Source organism: Rhinatrema bivittatum, chromosome 1 (assembly GCF_901001135.1).
Source record: "Rhinatrema bivittatum chromosome 1, aRhiBiv1.1, whole genome shotgun sequence".
NCBI classification, from domain to species: domain Eukaryota; kingdom Metazoa; phylum Chordata; class Amphibia; order Gymnophiona; family Rhinatrematidae; genus Rhinatrema; species Rhinatrema bivittatum.
This window is the reverse complement of record NC_042615.1, coordinates 614787710-614808021: the sequence shown is the minus strand read 5'-3', so window position 1 is coordinate 614808021 and position 20312 is coordinate 614787710. Positions and strand designations below refer to the sequence as shown.

Sequence of the window (20312 nt, the reverse complement as noted above, 5' to 3'; positions counted from 1 at the left end):
TATGTTCTAACGCAGTCCTTGCAGTGATGCTCCTGGGCTGGGGGCCATGCCCCAGGGCTCCTTCTGGAACCCTGCAATCATGGGCCCTGTTTGTAATGTCCTCAGAGAAATGGAGATGAAGTGCTATGCAGGTACAATACAGTGTCCTGTGCGCGCGATTCAGTAAACTAAAATATTTAAATTAAGGTCGGCGGTAAAAAGAGGCGCTAGGGACACTAGTGCGTCCCTAGCGCCTCTTTTTGGACAGGAGCCCGCTGACAGCCATGGGTTCGGAAACCGGACGCCGGCAAAATTGAGCGTCCGGTTTTCAACCTGCGAGCCGCGGACTGATTTAAATTTTTTTTTTTAACTTTCGGGACCTTCGACTTAATATTGCCATGATATTAAGTCGGAGGGTGCACAGAAAAGCGCACTGTACTCTATCGGCCTGAAAATTATTAAAGGACAAAAAAAAAAAGCATGTGTAGGAGGGAGTGGTATGTCAGTTCACCCACTGTTTTAGGAAATTGCAAGCTGGGAAGGCAGAAGGGACATCAGTAAGCAGTATGCCTTGCACTATTACTGGTTCAAGAAACACAGAAACTATTGTGAGTGAACACGTTTGGTTCCTCGGCACTGCTTGGTGGCCCCTGCCCGCCCGGGGAATGCCTGCTTCTTCGTGTAATATTGCCACATAACTAGCCTCTTTTTTTGGATCCATTATTTTCTTGTGTTATCTTACTTCTAGGTCACTTATCTTTTTTGCCTTAAACTAGCTTAATTCCTCTTTCTATTTTTTGAACAAAAAATGTGAAACTTTCTTTCTTTTTTTTTTTTTTTATTATACCCACACCATCCATTTTTAAAAATCTCCTTCCAGAAGGCCACTTTCCTACTGCTGGTGCTGTAGTTGTGCTTTGGAAATGCCAGCATAATGCCTGCCTGGGCTTCTAATAAGGACCTTTACAGCAGTGCACAGATTTTTCCTAGATTTGGAATGGTGGGAGTGGCTCAGTAGGAGGACGCTTTTGTTCATTTTAAGCATTGATATCTTAATCAAGAATTACAATTAAAAAGCTGAATAAAAAAAAAATGGAACACTCAATCATTTGTACTTCTTTATTTTTAGCGGTTGACCAAATAAATGCATGAGCAATTTTGCTGGATTTGCTTCTTTAACTATCTCCAGTCCCCAGTCCCTAACTAACTGGCCAACTCCAGCTGGAGAGGAGCCTAGGTGTGCTGTGCACATAGTTTGATTTAGTTAGCAGTGCTAGAATACTTAATGGCATGTTGGATCATGCTGGATTCATTCTTTCAGGTCACCTGGAAATAATAAACCCAGGGAACAATGGCAGAGCTTCAAAAGGTGTCTAATCCGTCTACCTTTCCCAGCGCAAAGGAATGTGAAAACCTTAATTAGACCGCACAGGTAGAGTATTAGGGAAGCTGGATAAATGATCAACAACAACATTATGATTCCACGTTCATTGTTTGGGCTTCAGCTGAACAGTGTGTGGTTCTGTGGGTCTGTCACTTACCTTATAGCTTCTACAGGCAGGATTGAAGGCATTGGTTCCACAGATAAATAATATATCATCATTTCTCTTCAGGAGAACCTTAATGAAATTATGACATTCATCCTAAACATTTAGAAACAGAAAAAAATATGTATTTCAGCCAACTAACTACATAAATTCAGTTTTATTCAAATGCACTAGTGCTCTAGTATTCAGTGCCAAAAGGAAGTTGGCTGGTAGCCACCTTTGTATTACATGACTTAATGAAATATCTATGGTTTTTTTTTTGGTTTTTTTTTACTGGCAGTAAGTAAAACACAATATATTTTGGTCACATAAAACAGCAGACAGAAATGGTGGGAATTACACATATACAGTACCTGTCCAAATTGTTCTCCAAAACAATTTTTTACCTTTCTCCCCCCCCCCCCCCGAGCACAAGACCAGTGCTAAGGGTTTTATGGCAGGCTAGGAGAATGTCTTCAACTAACACAGCTCTCCTAACTTCCTACCCCCACCTATGTCCTCCAAAATAAAGTCAGATGATATGGGTTTGAAGGTGCTAGCGAGCTACTGACAACTCTTCTCTGGTGTGGGGGCAGGCAAGGCAAAGCACCTATGTGCTGTGGGACCCCTCTACTGGGGGCTGGGGCAAGAAATGTATCTGTGGGTGCTGTGGGCGAGAAGGAAGGCAACAGAAGAACATTGAAAAGTCAAACAGAGACACGCAGAATCAACGAGACAAGAGAAGTCCATATCTGCCAATTGAGTTAGTCAAGTTGATATTTTTGTGGTTAACAGATCCTTTCTGTGCATAGATAAGCATCTTGGATAGGGCTCTTGAGGCCCAATTCAGATCTTTGATGTAGCCACACATATAGACTGTGCATGAAAGCTTTATTTGCAGGAAAAGTCAGTTGGCTAATTACAGGCTTATGCTGAAAATAAGGTCGCCAATAAATACTCAGCCACATAAAAATCAAGCTGCGATGTGGCCTTACACACGCGATACCAGCTGCATCGTGGAGGTACTAATTAAATTAAGGGAAGGGGAGGAGTGTGGGTGGGGTTTGGGCCCGAGTCAAGTCTTGGCAGCGCTGCAGGTGATAATGTTTTTCACATTATCGCCGGCTGCACCACAGGAAATAACTATACCCTTTCCCGTGGCGCTATGGGGGCGATAGTGCGCGGCACATGTTATAAAATTGGCGCGTCCGTGTGCGCGCGCCGAGAATCGCGTGCACATGGACGCGCACACGCGTGCTTCTTTTAAAATCTACCCTATTACTTCTGCTTCAGGGGCAGAGGGAGGGAGTTTAGGTAGGGGGGGTAGGGAACTGGGGAAGGCCCGATTGCGTCGTCACGCATAATTTACTATAACTCACCCCCCCTGCATGCGCCACTCGCAAATGCATGGGTGGATTATAAAATCTGGTGCACATGTGTGCGCGGCCAATGGATTTTATAACATACGCGTGCTGACGCTTCTTTTAAAATCTACCCCCAAGCCTTCTTTTTCCCCATAGACAGAATGGGAGAAAAGCTTTAATGAATCAAGTCCTTAGGGGCCTGTGCACCAATCATTTATCTCATAGACACAAAATGGAAAAAAGGAAAAACCTTTAGGACATCAGACCCTTAGACATATAATTACAGTCTAAAAACAATTTTAAAAAGAATTGGTACTAATCAGACATCGCCAGCCTTCCCAACCTCTTCCCTCCCCACTTCTAGCACCTCTTTCCTAGGAAAGGCTGAAATTGTTAGATCTTGGCAGCTAAGCAGCAGTCGGTCTGGCTACCTTGATAGGAGACCACTAGAAAATGTGAAAGGCACCCCACTGTAATACCCTACCAAAAATGTCATGGTCACTCTGGTGGTAGGCTGTAAAGAAGCAAGGTACTTACCATTAGTAGGCAGAACACTTTTGTGTTCCAAGCCATAATGTGTTTAAAGTGCTCTCTGCTTGGATGCACAGTAACACTAGTGGAAAACAGCTTTTTACAACAAAGGCAACGTTGGTGTTCATATGACACAGCTTACTGTATGCTGTTGCAAGACTGATCAAGATCCATATGGGCAAAGAGCGTTTTCAATGGACTGAATTTCCAAAGGCAGAAATCACTGCACACAATAAAACCAAGTGTGTTTGTGGCATTTTTTTATAAGCTTTCCTGTGAAATCTTAGTGGATGGAGGGCAGCAATATGTTGCTAACTAAAATAACATTTGATGAAGTCAGTGCACCCAACAGATGCATCCTCAGTACTAGAGTTTTCTGCTCCTTCCACCGGGTTGTTTCATTGCATTAAATGCACAGGTCAATGCAGAAAGGTGCATTCTGGCCAATGCACAGCTTTGCCTGTATTTGAACGCTCATTTTGTGAGTGTAAACTTTACTACTGATGTAGCAAAGAATTTTATGCTCATAAAATGAGCGTTCTAAAATGGGAGTACTACTTAGCCCCCTCACATGGAAATCCTATGCAATGATGGCATTAAGCATTACTCCCTTAATACAGAGAGATGCGTTGGCCTGGCCTGGCTTTTCTTAGCACTGGAAACTTAACTCCAGTGTCGGAGATGAAGTTAAGTTTCCAGCGCCACTGTGCTGGCACTTAAAACCCGTAAAAAACCAGAAGCGATTATAATAAAATGTCAGATACATTTCACAGACAAGTACTGACTTATCCGGCTATCTGGCGCGGGTCACCGCTATTTATCCAGCTAAGTTGTAGCATTCAATCTTGCCAGGTAGCCGGATAAGTCAGTACATATCCAGTTAAGTGGCAGCAACTGCTGCTGTATGATCTGCCTTTCAGGGATCCCCCACCCCTTTCCTTCCTGTGCCGAGCACACATTTTAAAGGCAACCAGCAATTTTTTTTTTAACTCCCAGTGCATTAGCGCATCATTAGCTTACTACATCAGGAATTTTTAAAAAATGTAATCTGAGCATTAAACTTGTGTGCTGAAATCTAGCGGAGTGTTTTAATGCCCAGATTGTTGCATCGGCCTGACAATATTTTTCTTGGAAATGAAAGCCTTTGGTAAGCTGACGGAGAGAGCCATTAGAAAAGGAGAAGTGACTGGGTATGAACCATTGCACATCATAGGCAAGAGGCCTGAGATTACAGTCAAGAAACCAAATCTAGAGTGGCAGCTGCCGAAGAAATGAAAATGACCCTACCTTATGTTTTCCCTTCATTCGGCACGTGTCTACATCGTTCTGTCTAGATTTCCATGTCAATTTCTGCAAGGATCAGGAAATAACACAGTTAGGGCTTCTCCTCTCCTTCGCCCCGCTGCCCTGTACCCCCTCCAGTCCAGGTTGTTGCACCTTCGATTCAAGCTGGGAGGAAAGCTTGAAGGGAACCATGCTGCTGACCACACATTTATTAACCACGTGTGGATGATTATCTTACTGCTATGTGAAACATCACAATGACAACATTTTTTTTCAGTGCACGCTGCCACCTCCTCATCTAACGGCAAAACTCTAAACTTACAAATTGCATCATCAGCATATATTACCCACAAAAAAAACACAAACAAACCCAGAATAACTATAGTACTTAAGCGAGCACACATACCTGAAAAGATTTTGTGTGTGTCTGTCTGTGTGTGTGTTCCTGCTAGTTACACAATTAAACTTTCTAACAATTATTATTATTTTTTTTTTTTTTTTTAATCTGAAGATAAACTGACAGTGTGCAGCTAGCTGCATCGGTCACTTAAGCACACACCATGACTGTGGAGGGAGGCAGGCTTGAAAAATTCCATCTTTATGCTTGACTAATAACTGTGAATTTTGTTTAAAAAAAAAATATGATAATGAAATACTCTGGATCTGGTCCACAAAAGGTTTTCTCCCATTTTGTGACTGCACGCAAAGCATCTCATAAATCAGGCTTTGCGTGTCTCAGAAACAGATCTCTCAGTGCCCTTAATAATTGGTATAATAGAGCAATTACCTGAGACTGCAGGACATTATTTAATGGATAATACACCAGGGATCTCCTGGCATTAGGACATGGATTGCATATCACATCTGCTAATCTCTACATCAGAAATTCATAGATAAAAGTAATTGCTATTCTAATTTTTCTAAACTAGAACGAGATGCTCTGAACTTTGTACAAAGCAGGTATCAAATTCGATGAAACAGAATGACTTTTTGTGCTCTGTCCTTGCCAGTGTCTTTGTCAGGTTTGCTGAGGTGTGAAAGGCTACTTACTTTGCTAAAATAAATTTCTTCTGTATGTGATGTGTCCATCTCGATGGTATAAATATGGTCCCTATTTAAAACAAAACAAAAAAAGCAGAATAAAAGCACTGTAAAGGGAAACAGCCAAGGATTCATTTTCAGCTGTAACAGTTACATCTGGCCAAGTTAGGTTGGCTAACTGATGTGCATTTGGCAGGACAGACCTTTATTATCCTAAAAATGGTTATATTTTTCCTTTGCCCTAATACAACCCCCAGTGCATTGCATTTGAATGGGGCTTTATGATGCAGCCCTCATTTCTACCAGATATATCCAAAAATGTCTCTCAGAACTGTATTTGAAAGTTGGTCACTTTAGAGCAGTGGTTCTCAACCAGTACTCGGGACGCTCCTAGTCAGTCAGGTTTTCAGGATAGCCACAATGAATATGCATAAGATAGTTGTGCATGCGCCGCCTCCATTGTATGCAAATGTATCTAGTGCATATTCATTGTTGAGATCCTGAAAGCCTGACTGGCTAGATGTGTCCCGAGGACTGGGAATAGAACTCCTGCCTTAGCGTACCCATTACCTTCACTAGGGAACACTACTGACTCCGGTAGACCAGCACTGATCATGAATCCTACCTTGTTCTGCATGAAGGGAGAAGACATTGGGGCACAACAGGAAACCTCCTGTGCCCTATTCTTCTCAATCTATGGCTTGACAAAAAAACAAACAAAAAACTCACAGTGCTTTCCTCCATTATCTCTGCTGGTAGCAAAACCCCTCTCAGACTTCCATAGAAATGTTGCACTCCTGCTTTATTTGCCATTTCTAACTTAATGAAATGGAATTCAATCCATCACATTTATTCATCTGGGGTTAACAAGAGGTTAATGCATTGTTAAGTTATGCTTCGACCCTCAGCCACGCTGATTTGATTGACAGTGCAGAAGAAAAAAGGTTGACAAAAGCAAATTGTTTCCAGAAGTCTTTCTTCTTTTTGCACACTGACAGTCAATTAAGCACCAAAATGCACTACAGCAAAAGTTTACATTACGTTGCCCCTGCTAGCATTCCTGTTTACCCTGGAAACCTTGTTCTCCCTACAACCACTGGCTGATCTACCTGAGTCAAAAGGAGAGAAGCAGCAGCACATGTGGGGAACTATTTTTAAACATTCCCTTTGTATGAGCAGACAGAAAATCGTTATTGTCTCAGAGTCAGAAAAGTCAGTAGGTTAAATGCCATCTCCCTTTTTCCTTGCAATAACACTGGCTTCTTAAGAAGGTGTAGAGAGCCATGGGCTTGGAAAACCGTGCTGTTATAAGAGTCAGGACCATAATAAGATGCAATTCCATTACACGTCTTTTGCCTATTACTTTACCCCACATGAGGCTGGCTCGAGATGGCTTCAGGGACTGGAATGAGCAGGAGGTAGGCAGCTGGTGCGGTAGCCAAGGAGGCCTGTGGCAGTGGTAGTAGGTTGGAATTGCTGGCTGGAGGTAGGGGAAGCGACCTGGTAAGAGATGGATGCCAGTAGCAACGGGAGGTGAGAGAGCTCTGAGAAGCAGTTTGGGAAGTCCCTGAGGAACAGCAGCAGAAGGTCTGGAGAAGGGACACGCTAATGAGCATGCAGGTCTTGGGCCACTGGTGTCACTAAGAGATGACAGAGATAAAAGATAAGGACCATCTCTAGTCTCTCCAATTTTCTTGCAGTTGCAGTACTGAAGACCTTTCTTGATCTCTAGTTTTGCCCTGACATCCTTGCCTTCAAGGATTCTCTGAACTTATCCCATGCTGACTGTTATTGTTTTAGTCTTTATCACCTCCTTTGAGAGGTTGTTCCATGCATTCACCACCCTTTCTGTAAAGGCAAAATTTTGTCACGCCTGAGTCCTCTCTCCTCCTTTCAGCTTTCCTGATCCCCCTCTTGTCTTAGAAATTCCTTTCCATTGAGGATACATCCTGGCCCCCATAAAAAGAAAAAGCAAGATATTGTAGCTCCAAGTTTGCTGATTCTGAGGCTTTTTTTTAACTTCTTTAAAAAAAAAAATGGACCCAGCAGAAAAACAATTCCTGCCATTTGCAGCTTCTATGAAGGAGCACAATATGTAAAACTGGTGAGGGAGCTTCCACTGTAAGCGTACAACAGTCATATTCCCCAGTAATTAAATCACTGTGGAAACTGAGGAGAAAAAAAAGAACCCTAATGCCCCTGTAGCCTCTGTTCTCATCCCTGTAAGTGCTGGAAAAGATATTAGGACTCTGTTTTCCCACATCTGTATTGCACTGCATGTTTATGGCAAAGACTCTTCCTGAATACAATGGGGCCCTAATCTGTGAAACACTGAAGCAAAACTATTTTCCAAGACTCTGTACCAGAAGAGAAGAATGATGATAATTGGGGGGGTACAGATTGGTCCTTTATTTCCCAGACAGTAATTTATTGCCTCCATGTGTTATTAGTTTTGAGCTTATTTGCAGAACTAGGAGTGGGGTCACTACGGAAGTACCTTCAACTGTGAGTTTGACATGGAAGATCACATTGCTTCTTGCTGCAAACTACTACTGCATAAAAAGCAGGAGCAAATAATCTGAATTGTAAATCAACAGCTGAATGTTAAGCATTGGCAACCCCTCAAAAAGCACTCCGATTGCCCCTTCTGGCATTGCTCTTAATGCTAATTAGTTTTTTTTGTTCTTTTTAAACAAAGTGGTTAAAACTAAAAACATAATTTGGAGAAGCTTGTCATGGAGCCTTGCACTGTGTCCACATCCCCCTTTTAATGATTTGCATTTTTTGGCTTGCTTCCTCCTTCAGCTAAATCCAGAAAGCATTCATAATCCCATTTACAGATTTCTCTAAACAAAGACCCGGCTTTAGGATCACCCTAAACTCATTCCACACGCAGCACTTGTAACTCTGGCCAAGATATCCATTAGGGTTCTCTACCCTCCCTCCCCTGATCCCCCTTCACCTCCAACAAAGGAAATTGCTGAAAAATACGATTTGCTGTCCTGTAATGCTGGACAAACAATAACTGGCTTTGTTGCAGGCCCTTGCTTTCCCTCACTCTCTCTGCTGCTGTGTGTGCACCATTTTCCTTTAATTAATTTAATCTAACACAAACTGGCTTAATCCAAAGGCTTCCGTCTTCCCATCTCCAGTCAGCCATAATGGCATTTTCTTGCCATGGCACAAGGTTGTGGAGGAATAGAATTTAAATAATGCCCCTGGCTGCTCTTCAGCCTTGCCCACCCAGCACAGGGTCTGTGGCTGGACCAAGGGAGGAAGTTGCACGGGGTCAGAGTGGCTTGGGCAACCCTTCTGTGCCCTTCTGGGCAGGTAAATGAAAGCAGGAGCCACCACCCCATCTTCTCCCTCAAAATAGTGTGATGTGTTAATGAAATGGGGGGGGGGGGGGGGAAGGGCTTCAACAGCAGGTCTACTTCATGCTTCAATGCTATTTGCACATCTGTACTGTATGTATACACTACTCTCTGCCAATCAAACGGCCAATACAGTAAACATGCGGGAGAGTGGGCGAGCGCTCGCTCTCCTGTGTGCGCGATTCAGTATTTTAATTTATTAAAATTAGGGCCCGCAGTAAAAAGAGGCTCTAGGGACACTAGCGCATCCCTAGCGCCTCTTTTTTGACGGAAGCGGCGGCTGTCAGCGGGTTTGACAGCCGACGCTCAATTTTGCCGGCGTCGGTTCTCGAGCCCGCTGACAGCCACGGGTTCGGAAACCGGACGCTGGAAAAATTGAGCGTCCGGTTTTCGACCCGCCAGCCGTGGGCCCATTTTAAATTTTTTTTATTTTTTATTTTTTACTTTTTTAAACTTTCAAGACCTCCGACTTAATATCGCCATGATATTAAGTCGGAGGGTGCACAGAAAAGCAGTTTTTACTGCTTTTCTGTGCACTTTCCCGGTGCCCGGAGAAATTGGCGCCTACCTTTGGGTAGGCGCTAATTTCTGAAAGCAAAATGTGTGGCTTGGCTGCACATTTTGCTTTCTGAATCGCGCGGGAATACCTAATAGAGCCATCAACATGCATTTGCATATCATGGCGATATTAAGTCAGAGGTCCCAAAAGTTACAAAAAGTTAAAAAAAAAAAATTTGAAGTCGGCTCGCGAATTGAAATCAGGACCCTCAATTTTGCCGGCGTCCGGTTTCCGAACCCGTGGCTGTCAGCGGGTTTGAGAACCGACGCCGGCAAAATTGAGCGTCGGCTGTCAAACCCGCTGACAGCTGCCGCTCCTCTCCAAAAAGAGGCGCTAGGGACACGCTAGTGTCCCTAGTGCCTCTTTTTACCGCCAACCCTAATTTGAATACTGAATCGCGTGCATAGGAAAGTGGCCTGTGCGCGCGACGGGAGAGCGGGCGTTTGCCCGCTCTCCCGCAGACTTTACTGTATCGGCCCATTAGTAAATAAGGTCCTACGTTTGGTGCCTAGTGCTGAAAATCAGTGCTAGGATCCCAACATTTTTCCCTCCATCTTAAGTCAAACCCTGTAGCTAAATTTAGGTGCCTAGTGATAATAGGTACCTAAACGTAGGTTCTCTGACATAGTCAATTTTCAAAGGGATTGATTAGGAACCAACTCACTAAGGCCTAGAGCCACTCTAAGCTGCAATTTGTTTTTTGTGGAAGGGTTCCCACTGTCTCAGGTGAGGGGGGCCAGGGTTGTCACCTCAATAGTGGGTCCCTCTCCTGAAAAAACTGTATAGTGCTTTGTTTTGTCTTGCGGCCAAACACTGCTGGACAAAACAATGTAGCTAACAAGTCCTTTCGGTGCGATGACGGCCCCAATCTCAAGGGACCGCCATCACCTTAAAGGGCCAACTGCAGAAAAATTGGCCACAAAAAGAGAGAGTTGAGAGGGGGTCAGGGCTCTTACCGCCCTCTTCCTCCCAGCCCCCTAACATCACAAAAAACTCATTGGTATTTAGTGAGAACCAATTCAAATCCCTAACCCTCCCCCTCCTGGGCCCAGTTGGAGCCATTTTTCACACGAATGGGGCAAGGTCAGGTCAGCGCCATTTTGAAAAATGGCACCAACTGGGTCCAGGGCTAGGTGGCGCCCCAGGTCCCATTGCAGGATCTACAACAGCTTTTTGAAGTGTTGAAGGTGCAGGAGGTGGGTCTGGGGGGGGGAACCCACTAATTACCAGTGAGTTTTTGTCACATTAGGGGGATGGGAGAGAGGGGAAAGTAAGGAGGGCACAATACCCCCAATGATTTGGGAGTACTATTGGGTGGGAGGGGAAGGTAGAAGGGGGACCTGTCTCAGACTTAATGTGTTTGGAAAGGGGGTGGGGGGTACTCTTTAATGAGGATAGGTCTGGGGGGAAGCACTATGCTTTGAGGACAGGGGTTAAAGCGTGTAGACTTATATCTATTTTTAACACTTTGAGTGTCGGGGCCATCTTAAGTGGTGGCCCCTTGTTGAGCCGAGGGTCAGCCCTGACCCCCATTCAACTTCTTCTTTTCTGCCGGGCATTTGAGTATTGTGCATGGCTCTTTAAATGTAACGCAGGAGCCTCTGGATCTGAGTTGGGGTTCTGAGCTCCTACACAACATTTAATGTTTTCCAGGGAGGTGTTATTTTATTTTGGTTGATCAGTTTCTTCGCTGGCCACGATAAATGATTAACATGGAATTGCCTAGTAATGAGCTGCTTTGCATGGATTTGCAAAATTCATGCATGTAAATCACATGCAAAGCAACTCATTGTACTAGGGAGGGACTATGGGCAGAAACATGCAAAATATTGTGTATATCACGCGATATCATTGTGATAGGGCCCTATCGCATGATAAACAGCATATATCCCGTGATTTACACTGTTTAACGCGCGTTAGAGCCCGCTCACAGCTTGATGCATCTCCCAGTAAGTTAGGTGCCTGCATCCTTTGAAAACCAACCCCACTGTGATTAGTTTCCAAAAGCTATGTTCCTTTCACTGCAGTGACCTAATGAAGGCCGTATAGCTCTTAAAAGTTAATCACAAATGTAATCCAATTAAAAAAATATCTAGAACTTGTTTGTTGACCTTTATTTCTGCATTTCATACTGAATGAAGAAAATTTAAAGTAGAAATCATATGGCTTCTCAATAGATATAACTAAAGGGTGATGCTAGCACAGTCAACAGTGAGATCTACTTTATGTTAAAGAAATATTTGCTGTGTTACCATTTATTATATTTGTAGGGCTGAGATAGCCTTGCTGTAGGTTTTAATGTGGAAACTTGGAGTTCTGGGAGTTTTCATAGGAACAGAGCATGTAGTGAGTGATAGTCCATCCCTAAAGGGTGGATTTTTGTCCAAAAGCTCTATAGATGACCCCCACAAGTCATTGGGAGGAGTCATCAATCAGAAGAATAAGAGAGAAGCAGCAAGGACTGTGGTTTTCTGAGCTCCAGGTAGGGTGCCTTTTCTTCTCCAGAGAGAGAAAGGGTTATGCTCTGTCAGCTGGTTAGACAGAGTAGGTTCCAGGAGGGACCCTGAGAGCAATATATGGAGGTCTACCTTCCCACAGTTACAGGGAGAGCGTGAATTGTCCACAAGCTATTTTCATCAGTCAGGATTTTTTATCATAATTTTCCAAGCAGGAAAAGAGGCCTTTTTAAGTTCCAGGCAGGTTTCTGAAGGAGATAGGGAAAGGTTATAATATCCTGCCACATATTCAAGCAGCATGAAAACATTTATTTCTTGTGATTTTTCTTTACTGGCTACTTGAGACTGTGTGTCTACTGAATTCATTGAGGAATTGCTTTTTGCATACCACTGAAACTTTTATTTTTTGTCTTCCGTAAACACTACTTTTATTTTGGAACACCACTTTTAGTCTGTGGACTTTTTATTGAAAGACTGAGAATTGGCCCTTTGGTTCCAGCAGCTGTCCCTCTCCCCAGTGGAAGAATTCTGATTTTGGGATGGCAGCAAGTTGGTTAGAGCTCTGCAGTACTCAAAGGTGGTCCCTTGCCTGTTTAATGAAGGGCTGTGATGAAAAGGGGTTACATATTTGAATTCAGTAAAGATGGCTTTGCGTTAGCTTGCAGTCTATCATCATTTCTGGTCGTGGAGTCTGATTCACTGTTTTATTTCTTCCATAGATACAGAATGGGAGAAAAGCCTTAAGGGTGAATTTTTAAAGCGCTGATTGCATTTAAAGGCCCATATACGTAAATATGTAAGCCGTGTGGTTAAAAGCCGCAAATTATGTGCGTATATGCACATGCACGCGGTAAAAAAAAAAAAAAAGGGGGGGGGGGACAGAGTTGTCAGAGGCCTTCCGGGACAGGGCCAAGAGTTGCGCATGTAAATCTGTATTTTAAATCCGGTGGCCGCAGCACGTGGTGAGCTGTTAGCCGGGCAGATTGACTTCTGCTCTTGATGAGGTGTAAGTCTGCATAAATATCTGTTTAGGCCTAAATTGACTGGGTGAGGGATTTGGGTCAACTGGGGGGCGGGGGGGGGGGAGTTCAGGCTGAAGAACCAGAGGGGTCTGAATGACCTCGAGACGAACTGGACGAACTGGTGGGCTAATCAGTAAAACTGGGATTGGCCTTCTCGCGAGCAAGTTTTAAAATCTGCTTACCTGCGTGTGTTAAAGCCGACAAAGTTCTAAAGAAGATGGGCGAAGTACGTTTGCTCAAATAACTGCTTAAAATTAGGAGCACACATAAGCTCAGTAGTCAACAGGCGTATTATAAATCATAAACGTGCAACTGCGTGTGCGATTTAAAATTTCAATGTACGCGTGCCCATACACTCGTTTTAAAAGTTACCATCCCTGTGAATCAGACCCATAATTTGGTAATCATGCCTTTATACTTTTACTAAGACCTTCTTACTAACCAAAATAATCAGTGCTCCATTAATGGCCTTTGCACACTCACTTACCATTATATGTAATCTTTAAAGCATACTCCTCCTTGTAAAGGTGAAAGGAAGAATGGAGAGCAGAAAGCAGTTTGCCAATGCCAGCTTTTATTTTTTACATTCACTAGTTTTTGTTCTTGCCAGCAGTTTTGTGTACAAATGGGCAAAATGACCCTGCTACATGGCTGAATTCAGATGCTGCTAACTGATGTTGGTTTGTCCTCTCATCCTCTCGTTTTACCTCCACTTCTCCTGCTGTTCCCATACTGGCAAGAGTCCTCAGTTTTCTTCTTGCCTTCCGAACTGCTCTCTCTTCATACCACTTTATTTCATGCCACACTACTGCGTCTACCTGTTTCATTTGCTCATTAACTTTTGCCTCTCATCCCAGCAAGTCCGTTGAGTGATTGACACGAGTGCCTGTCCCTTGCTATGCATGCATGAGCTGAAAAGGGGAAGGCGAGGAGGGGGGAAATGCTAGGACAAGCCAAGGAGGCTTAAACATGGGCGGCACAAAGGAAACCAATGTGCCAAGAATGGAATACAGCCGCTGAGCAAGTGGACGAAGCAAAGAGCAGGCCCTGACAGAAGATTGCCATCAGCCAACAAGCTAGGAATAAACAGTTAAAAAAGAAAAAATAAACATCAGGGATAGGGATGGAAAACCAAATGTAAACATTACTATTTATTTGAATTGCTATTAAAATTGTAGCCAACTAGCCACCCAAAAAGTACACACTGGTAATTGCACAAAGTGACTTCGGCAATCTAGTCGTCTTTCTCATCTAGTATTCACACACTCAAAAGAGCAGCCAATGCTATTCTCACGTTATCTCATATATCTTGGCGTACATTATTACTTTCATATTACTTCCTTTTCATTTGTCCTGGCTAGCCAGTGAAGCTCTTTAACTATTCCAAGTAGATGAAGACCAAAAATCCCATGCAGCAAAGAGTTAAATCAAGCTAAATTATAAGGCCAGGCCACTTTGATCCCCAAGTCAGAATTGTGCTCCATGGGCTGAACACGGCTTGGGATGCAGAAGCAGGAAAGCCCCAGCCAGCACTCAGTGGTGACATTGGCCAACTGCGTTCTGGAAGAAGCTGCAGTCTGTGGCCCTCAGCCAGGAACTATTGCTGCAGTGGCAGGGCTAAGTGTGTTGGAAAGGGATATTACATAGGGGAAACCCCCCTTTCCCAGTTAATTGTGAATAAAGGCTCATGGAAGCCGATATTCAGCAAAAGTAGGGGAAGAATGACAAAGCGGCAATATTTGATGCCGTATGAAGATAAATTCTAGCCGCACAATGAATTATGTGGCGAGAATTTAGGCTCATAAATCAGGGGTGGTCTGGGGGCAGGAGAGAGTTAGCCGCATAGGTTAAGCAGAGTTAGCCACATAACTTGTACAGCTAACTCTGGCCTGCCCTGAATCACCTCTCTCCCGCCCCCAGGCTGCCCCTGGTTTATGATCCTAAATTCTAGCCACATAACTCTAGCCGTAGGGCTGTCCTTCAGTCGGCCGGTTATATTTATCCGGCTAACTTTGAGATAGCCGGGTATATTCAGTGGCTCGGCCCGCACCGCTGAATATTCTTGTTAACTAGCCGCTCCGCAGCTGAATATCGGCCCCACTGTGCCATAACCTAAAAGAGGCCAGTCCTGCTTGAGCTGGAGGTAAAAAAGAGCGGAAGAAAACATTTGGGCAATGTCAAGAAACCATCTGAGTTGAGATGGGACTGCTTACCTAGCAGCAACGTAGAGGGTTCTATTCATGATCACGATCAGCTGGATGTCCAGTTTGTGCCTTTGTGTGGCGTTCCGTCCTGGCTTGTGCCCCACAAATACTGGATACTGTTTTGTATCTGTAAGAAGGGAAAAATATGAGAGAACATTATACACTGTAATCATGCTCATTTACCTAATGTATTTAATACCAATGAGCAAGTCAATTCTCCTCTTCTCTCTCACTGATATAATACAGTAGCTACTCTTCTCAGCCTTGGGCACTGAAATTCTAGCACAGGGGAACGCGGCACAGTAGCAGTCAGCCAGTTCCCACAGCTGTATTGACTTTGGAGAACCCTTGATGTAGCAACTGCTCCTCTCCATTCTCCCCCCCTTCTTTTGCAATCCCTGTACAATCCATCAATTTTAAACTCATCCGGTCTTTAATATTGTTGCTGCAGCTTGTCCTAGGTCTTCCTGTTTGTTTTTGTGCACACACAGTATCCTGCTGGATGGTGTTAGTAAGGGTGTTGGGCTTTGGTTTTTTTTTTTTATTTATTAGTTTATGAACACATTTATTTATACAAACTGCTATCCCGATGATCTGCAGATCTCAGCAGAGTACAAAACACATACAAAATAAAACAATAACAAGCAATAACTTAATAGTAAGCAGCACTAGCAATTAAGGAGCAAAAGCTACCTGAAACCTGAAAGGTAGGAAGCCCTCTTCCAAGCTAGTCTCAGACCAAATTCAATCAAATTTATAGCTGCATTCCTATTACATTAATGGAACAGCTTACAATCAACACCGAGAAACATGAAGGAGGGGCATTTGGAGATATGATTAGAGGTACGAGGAGGATTGTATTTGTCCTCTAGGAAGGAGCAGAAGAAATGGTAGCAATATGAGTCTACTAGAAGGATTAGAAAGCTGGGGAAAAAGAAAAATATAATTGGGCAGTGTAAAGGAAGGTAGAAGAGAAACCCCCTCAGCATACTTTAAGGGATCAGCTCCAGGTGTCGGGTCCCAGTCCATTTTAAGGAAAGGAATCCTAGTTACAGGGCATTTCCCTAAAGAGGGAAATAAAGCTTAGGCCTAGGGGACCAGGAGAAGGCAGCTCCTCCCTAAACGACTGACCAATGGCTGTACTTTTGTTTCCAGCACCGCTGAGGTAGGTAGATTCTTTTTGTTAATGTTGCCTGTAAATAATAAAGTTTGTGCAAGGATAGCTGGACTCTGGACCTCTCTGTTCTCCGGCAAAGCCGAAGACTGCTCTCGTGGTGCTAAATATTGTGGCAGCGGTGGGATGTTCTGCTCTAAAGGGCCCATGCTAGAAGGAAAAAAAAAAGATTTTTTTTTTATTTTAGCAACCTGTTTCTGTTCTGGGTTGTCCACACAGAGCAGAGACTTGTGCTAAAGGAATTTCTAGTCTAAATGACAGTACAAGCCAGAGATTCATGCCAAAAGGAAAAAAACAGAAAAAAAGAATTTCTCCAGGACCCTGGCTACAACAGCAGGAAAAGTGGGGGCTAGCTCTGCTTGAACAGAGAGGGACTTAAAAGTCAGTAAGAGCCAGACAAGCTAGAGTTTTCTTTTCTCCCCCCCCCCCAGAGAAAAGGGGAAACATTTTTGTTTGGTACTCTGGAGCAGGGCAGGGCCCTTAAATAAAGCCTCTCTAATGCTAAGCAGCTGAAATGAAAATGGATGCGGAGAAGCTTTTTCTGTAGATGGCTGAGCAGCAGTAGCAGCTACACCAGCAATACCTACAGCAGCTGTCCCAATACCAGCAAATGCAACAACTATTAGAAGAGCAGCCCAAGCCCAGATCACCTGCCAATTACTACAACAACTGCAAGCAGTAAAACCTGCAGGAGCTGGGACTGGAATGGGGTGGAGTCCGCCCCCACCGAGACTGGAAATATCATTTATTTATTTACTTATTTATTTTAACAGTTTCTATTCCACCATTTCCAATTCGTTCAAGGTGGATAGCAGTTAAAACATACATATTAATACATATAGACAATAAAATATTAAAAATAACAAAACAGAATAACTTTAAAGATTCGTATTACAAAACGTCACAGCAAACATCATCTGTCATTTAATTTGAACTTGATATGCTTGATTGAACAAAACCACTTTCACTTTCTTTCAAAAGTGATGAAGATGGGACCTGACGAGGACCCGGAAGCCTTCTTGGTTACCTTAGATGTTGCGCTTCTCGGCCGCGTCCGCTCCACGGCCGGTCCTGCTCTCCTCTCTCATCCGTCTACCAGCTCCGGGCTCACTCCCTCTGCCGCTACAGCAAGTTCGCGGCATCCCCGCTCATCGTCTCTGACGCCAGCCTCACAGCGGAGCTACCGCAGGGGCTCCGCGTCTTCCTGCTCATCGGCCCCGCCCCTAGGCGCGCGCGCGGCCAACGTCCTCCATTTTAAAGACCCAAGCGCGGGAAATCCAGGCCCAGCGTTTACCAATGACATCATGACTCTCTAGTATAAAAAGGAAGGCCCGTTCCCTTGAACGGTGCCTTGGCAATCGGGTCGTACACTCCGGTGTCTCTAGTTTGCCTTCCTGCGTTCCAGTGTCTTTGCTCTTGTGTCTCCTGTTCCAGTGTCTTTGTTCCAGAGTCTCCTGTATCTCCTGTTCCAGCATCTCCTGTTCCTTCGTCTCTCCATTCCTGGTAGTACCCTTCGAACTGATCTCATGGTACTGACCTTTGCCTGTTCTCTGACTACTCTTGATTGCTGCCTGACCTGATCTCTGCCTGAACGCCGACTACTTTTGATCGCCGCCTGGAACTTGACCTTTGCCTGTACCCTGACTACTCTTGATTGCCGCCTGGAACTTGACCTTTGCCTGTATCCTGATTATTCTTTATTGCCGCTTGGAACTTGACCTTTGCCTGACCTGACTATGCCCGGATTGACCTCTGTTACCGACCCTGCTTTGGCTGACTGATACTCCGGCCTTGATCCTCGCTATACACTCTCTTCTGGCCTCCTGCGACCTCTGGACTTCCCTGTTTGCACACAGACCACGCACCCTTGTTCATGGTGGGCACTCCCTTGAACTTTCTCTCTAGGAGACCCTACAAGGCCCACCTAAGACCAGGTGGCACGGCTAACCAAGGGCTCAACCTGAGGGAACCCCAAGTTGCTATTGGCGAAGCTCCAGCAAGCCTCTGTCTCCTCCTGTGCTCCGTGCGTCCTGGTGGCAGGCGCTCTCCGGGTCTGACCGGAGGGCCGTACCAATCCTGCACCAGGCCAAGGGTCCACCTCCAGCGCAACATTAGCGAGGATAGCAGAGGCAATGGCCTGGTCTCAATCCCAGTGGGCCATAAGGTTGGCTCCTTATTTAATGAGCAAAGCCCAGGCAGAATACCGAGCCTTTATCAACCAAAAAGCTAAAGAGTATCAGGAGGTCAAGACTGCCATAACTGATAGATTGGGACTATCCAAGGAATGGTATCAGAAATATTTTCTGGGGGCTAACCTTTACCCCAGGAGAAAGCCCGCGAGTCCTGGCCCAGAAGTTAAAGGACAGATGTTGACAGAGGCTAAAGTATGATAGCAAAATGGAATCAGAAGTGGAAGAGGTAATCGTGGTAGAACAGTTGGTAACCACCCTCTGCTCCAGAGAGCAAGAATGGATGTGGAGACAGACAGATGCCAAACTGAAGAAGGTAGTTTCCTGAGAAGAGCGTTACTTGGATACCACGGATACAGGCTGACCTCTCACTAGGAGGCCATAAGGATAGAAAGAATGAGTGCACAGAAATAGTGACAATCCCAGAGGCCTGCTTCAACTATGGAGAGAAAGATCACTTCGTCCATGACTGTTACTACATTCAGAATGAACCCATGAACATCAAACTGATTTCCCCATTTCTGCACTTTTGTGGACATTCTACGCTCAGGGTTTTCAACCTTTGGGGGTCCCTCAACAGCTGGTATAGCCCGGCATACCACTCTTATGCCTATGATAACTACAATGGGCATAAGAGAAGACCTAGAGAAGGAAGTGAATGCTAATTGTTGCACTGATGGTGGACCCTTGGCCCAAAGTGGGGTCGACACTACCTGCAGGGCAAGCCCTACGGGTCCCCACCGTCAGGAGGCGGAGCAGGCTAGGAGACAGATGCCGACTGGAGCTTCGCCAATACCAGCCCACATTCCCCTCAGGTTGAGCCCTTGGGTGCCCGGGCCAGCTGGACTTAAGTGGGCCTCCATGTGATGACTTCCAGTTGGTGTAGACAAGGGTATGCCAGGAACCAGCAGAGGTATTGGAGGGCTGAGGACGGTCTGGATGAGGCAGGGTTCCAGAGACCCAGATGCCAACAGCAACAGTGGAAGGCAGAGGGCATCCAGGTAAAGATAGGCTGAAGCCTGAGAGGCTAGGTCCGTAGGATACCGAAGGAGAGTCCAAGGCAAGCTGGAGTTAGGGCAGGAGGCAGGAAGGTGAGGTACAGGAAGCAGAGCTGAGGTCAAAGCCAGGAGATCAGATCAAGCGTAGTCCAGACAAAGCAGGGGTCAATCCCAGAGAATCAGTCCAAGCGTAGTCCAGACGAAGCAGGGGTCAAAACCAGAGAATCAGTCCAAGCGTAGTCCAGGCGAAGCAGGGGTCAATACCAGAGAATCAGTCCAAGCGTAGTCCAGGCGAAGCAAGGGTCAATACTAGAGAATCAGTCTAAGGGTACAAGGAGCAGGCGAAGGAACAGGAACCAGGATCAATGACAGGAACAGGAGACAGGAACGATGACAGGAACAGGAACCAGGAACGAGCAACGAGCACACGAACAATCGTGGAGACCTGTTGCCAAGGCAGGCAACAAGTGGCTAGGCCCTGTCTTTTATACAGAGGCCCAGTGATGTCATCATCCGGGGCCGCGGGCTATTTGCCCGCCGTGGCCCCTTTAAGAGTGCGCGGGTCGCACGCAAGCCTAAGCCAGGGCCCGGAGGAAGCAGGATGGTGGCGT

The 20312-nt window shown here is 45.0% G+C and overlaps 1 protein-coding gene across 4 annotated transcripts in view; it reads right to left on the bottom strand.

Annotated features, from left to right (window-relative positions):
- SEMA6A (semaphorin 6A) overlaps positions 1-20312 on the bottom strand; it is a 214032-nt gene that overhangs the window by 75834 nt on the left and 117886 nt on the right. For all 4 annotated transcript variants that reach the window (XM_029571094.1, XM_029571069.1, XM_029571077.1 and 1 more), the window contains exons 3-6: positions 15350-15467; positions 5735-5795; positions 4688-4750; positions 1521-1622 (exon numbers count right to left, since the gene is read on the bottom strand). In XM_029571094.1, the coding sequence (XP_029426954.1) occupies positions 1521-1622; positions 4688-4750; positions 5735-5795; positions 15350-15467 (344 nt within the window). The remainder of the gene's footprint in view (positions 1-1520; positions 1623-4687; positions 4751-5734; positions 5796-15349; positions 15468-20312) is intronic.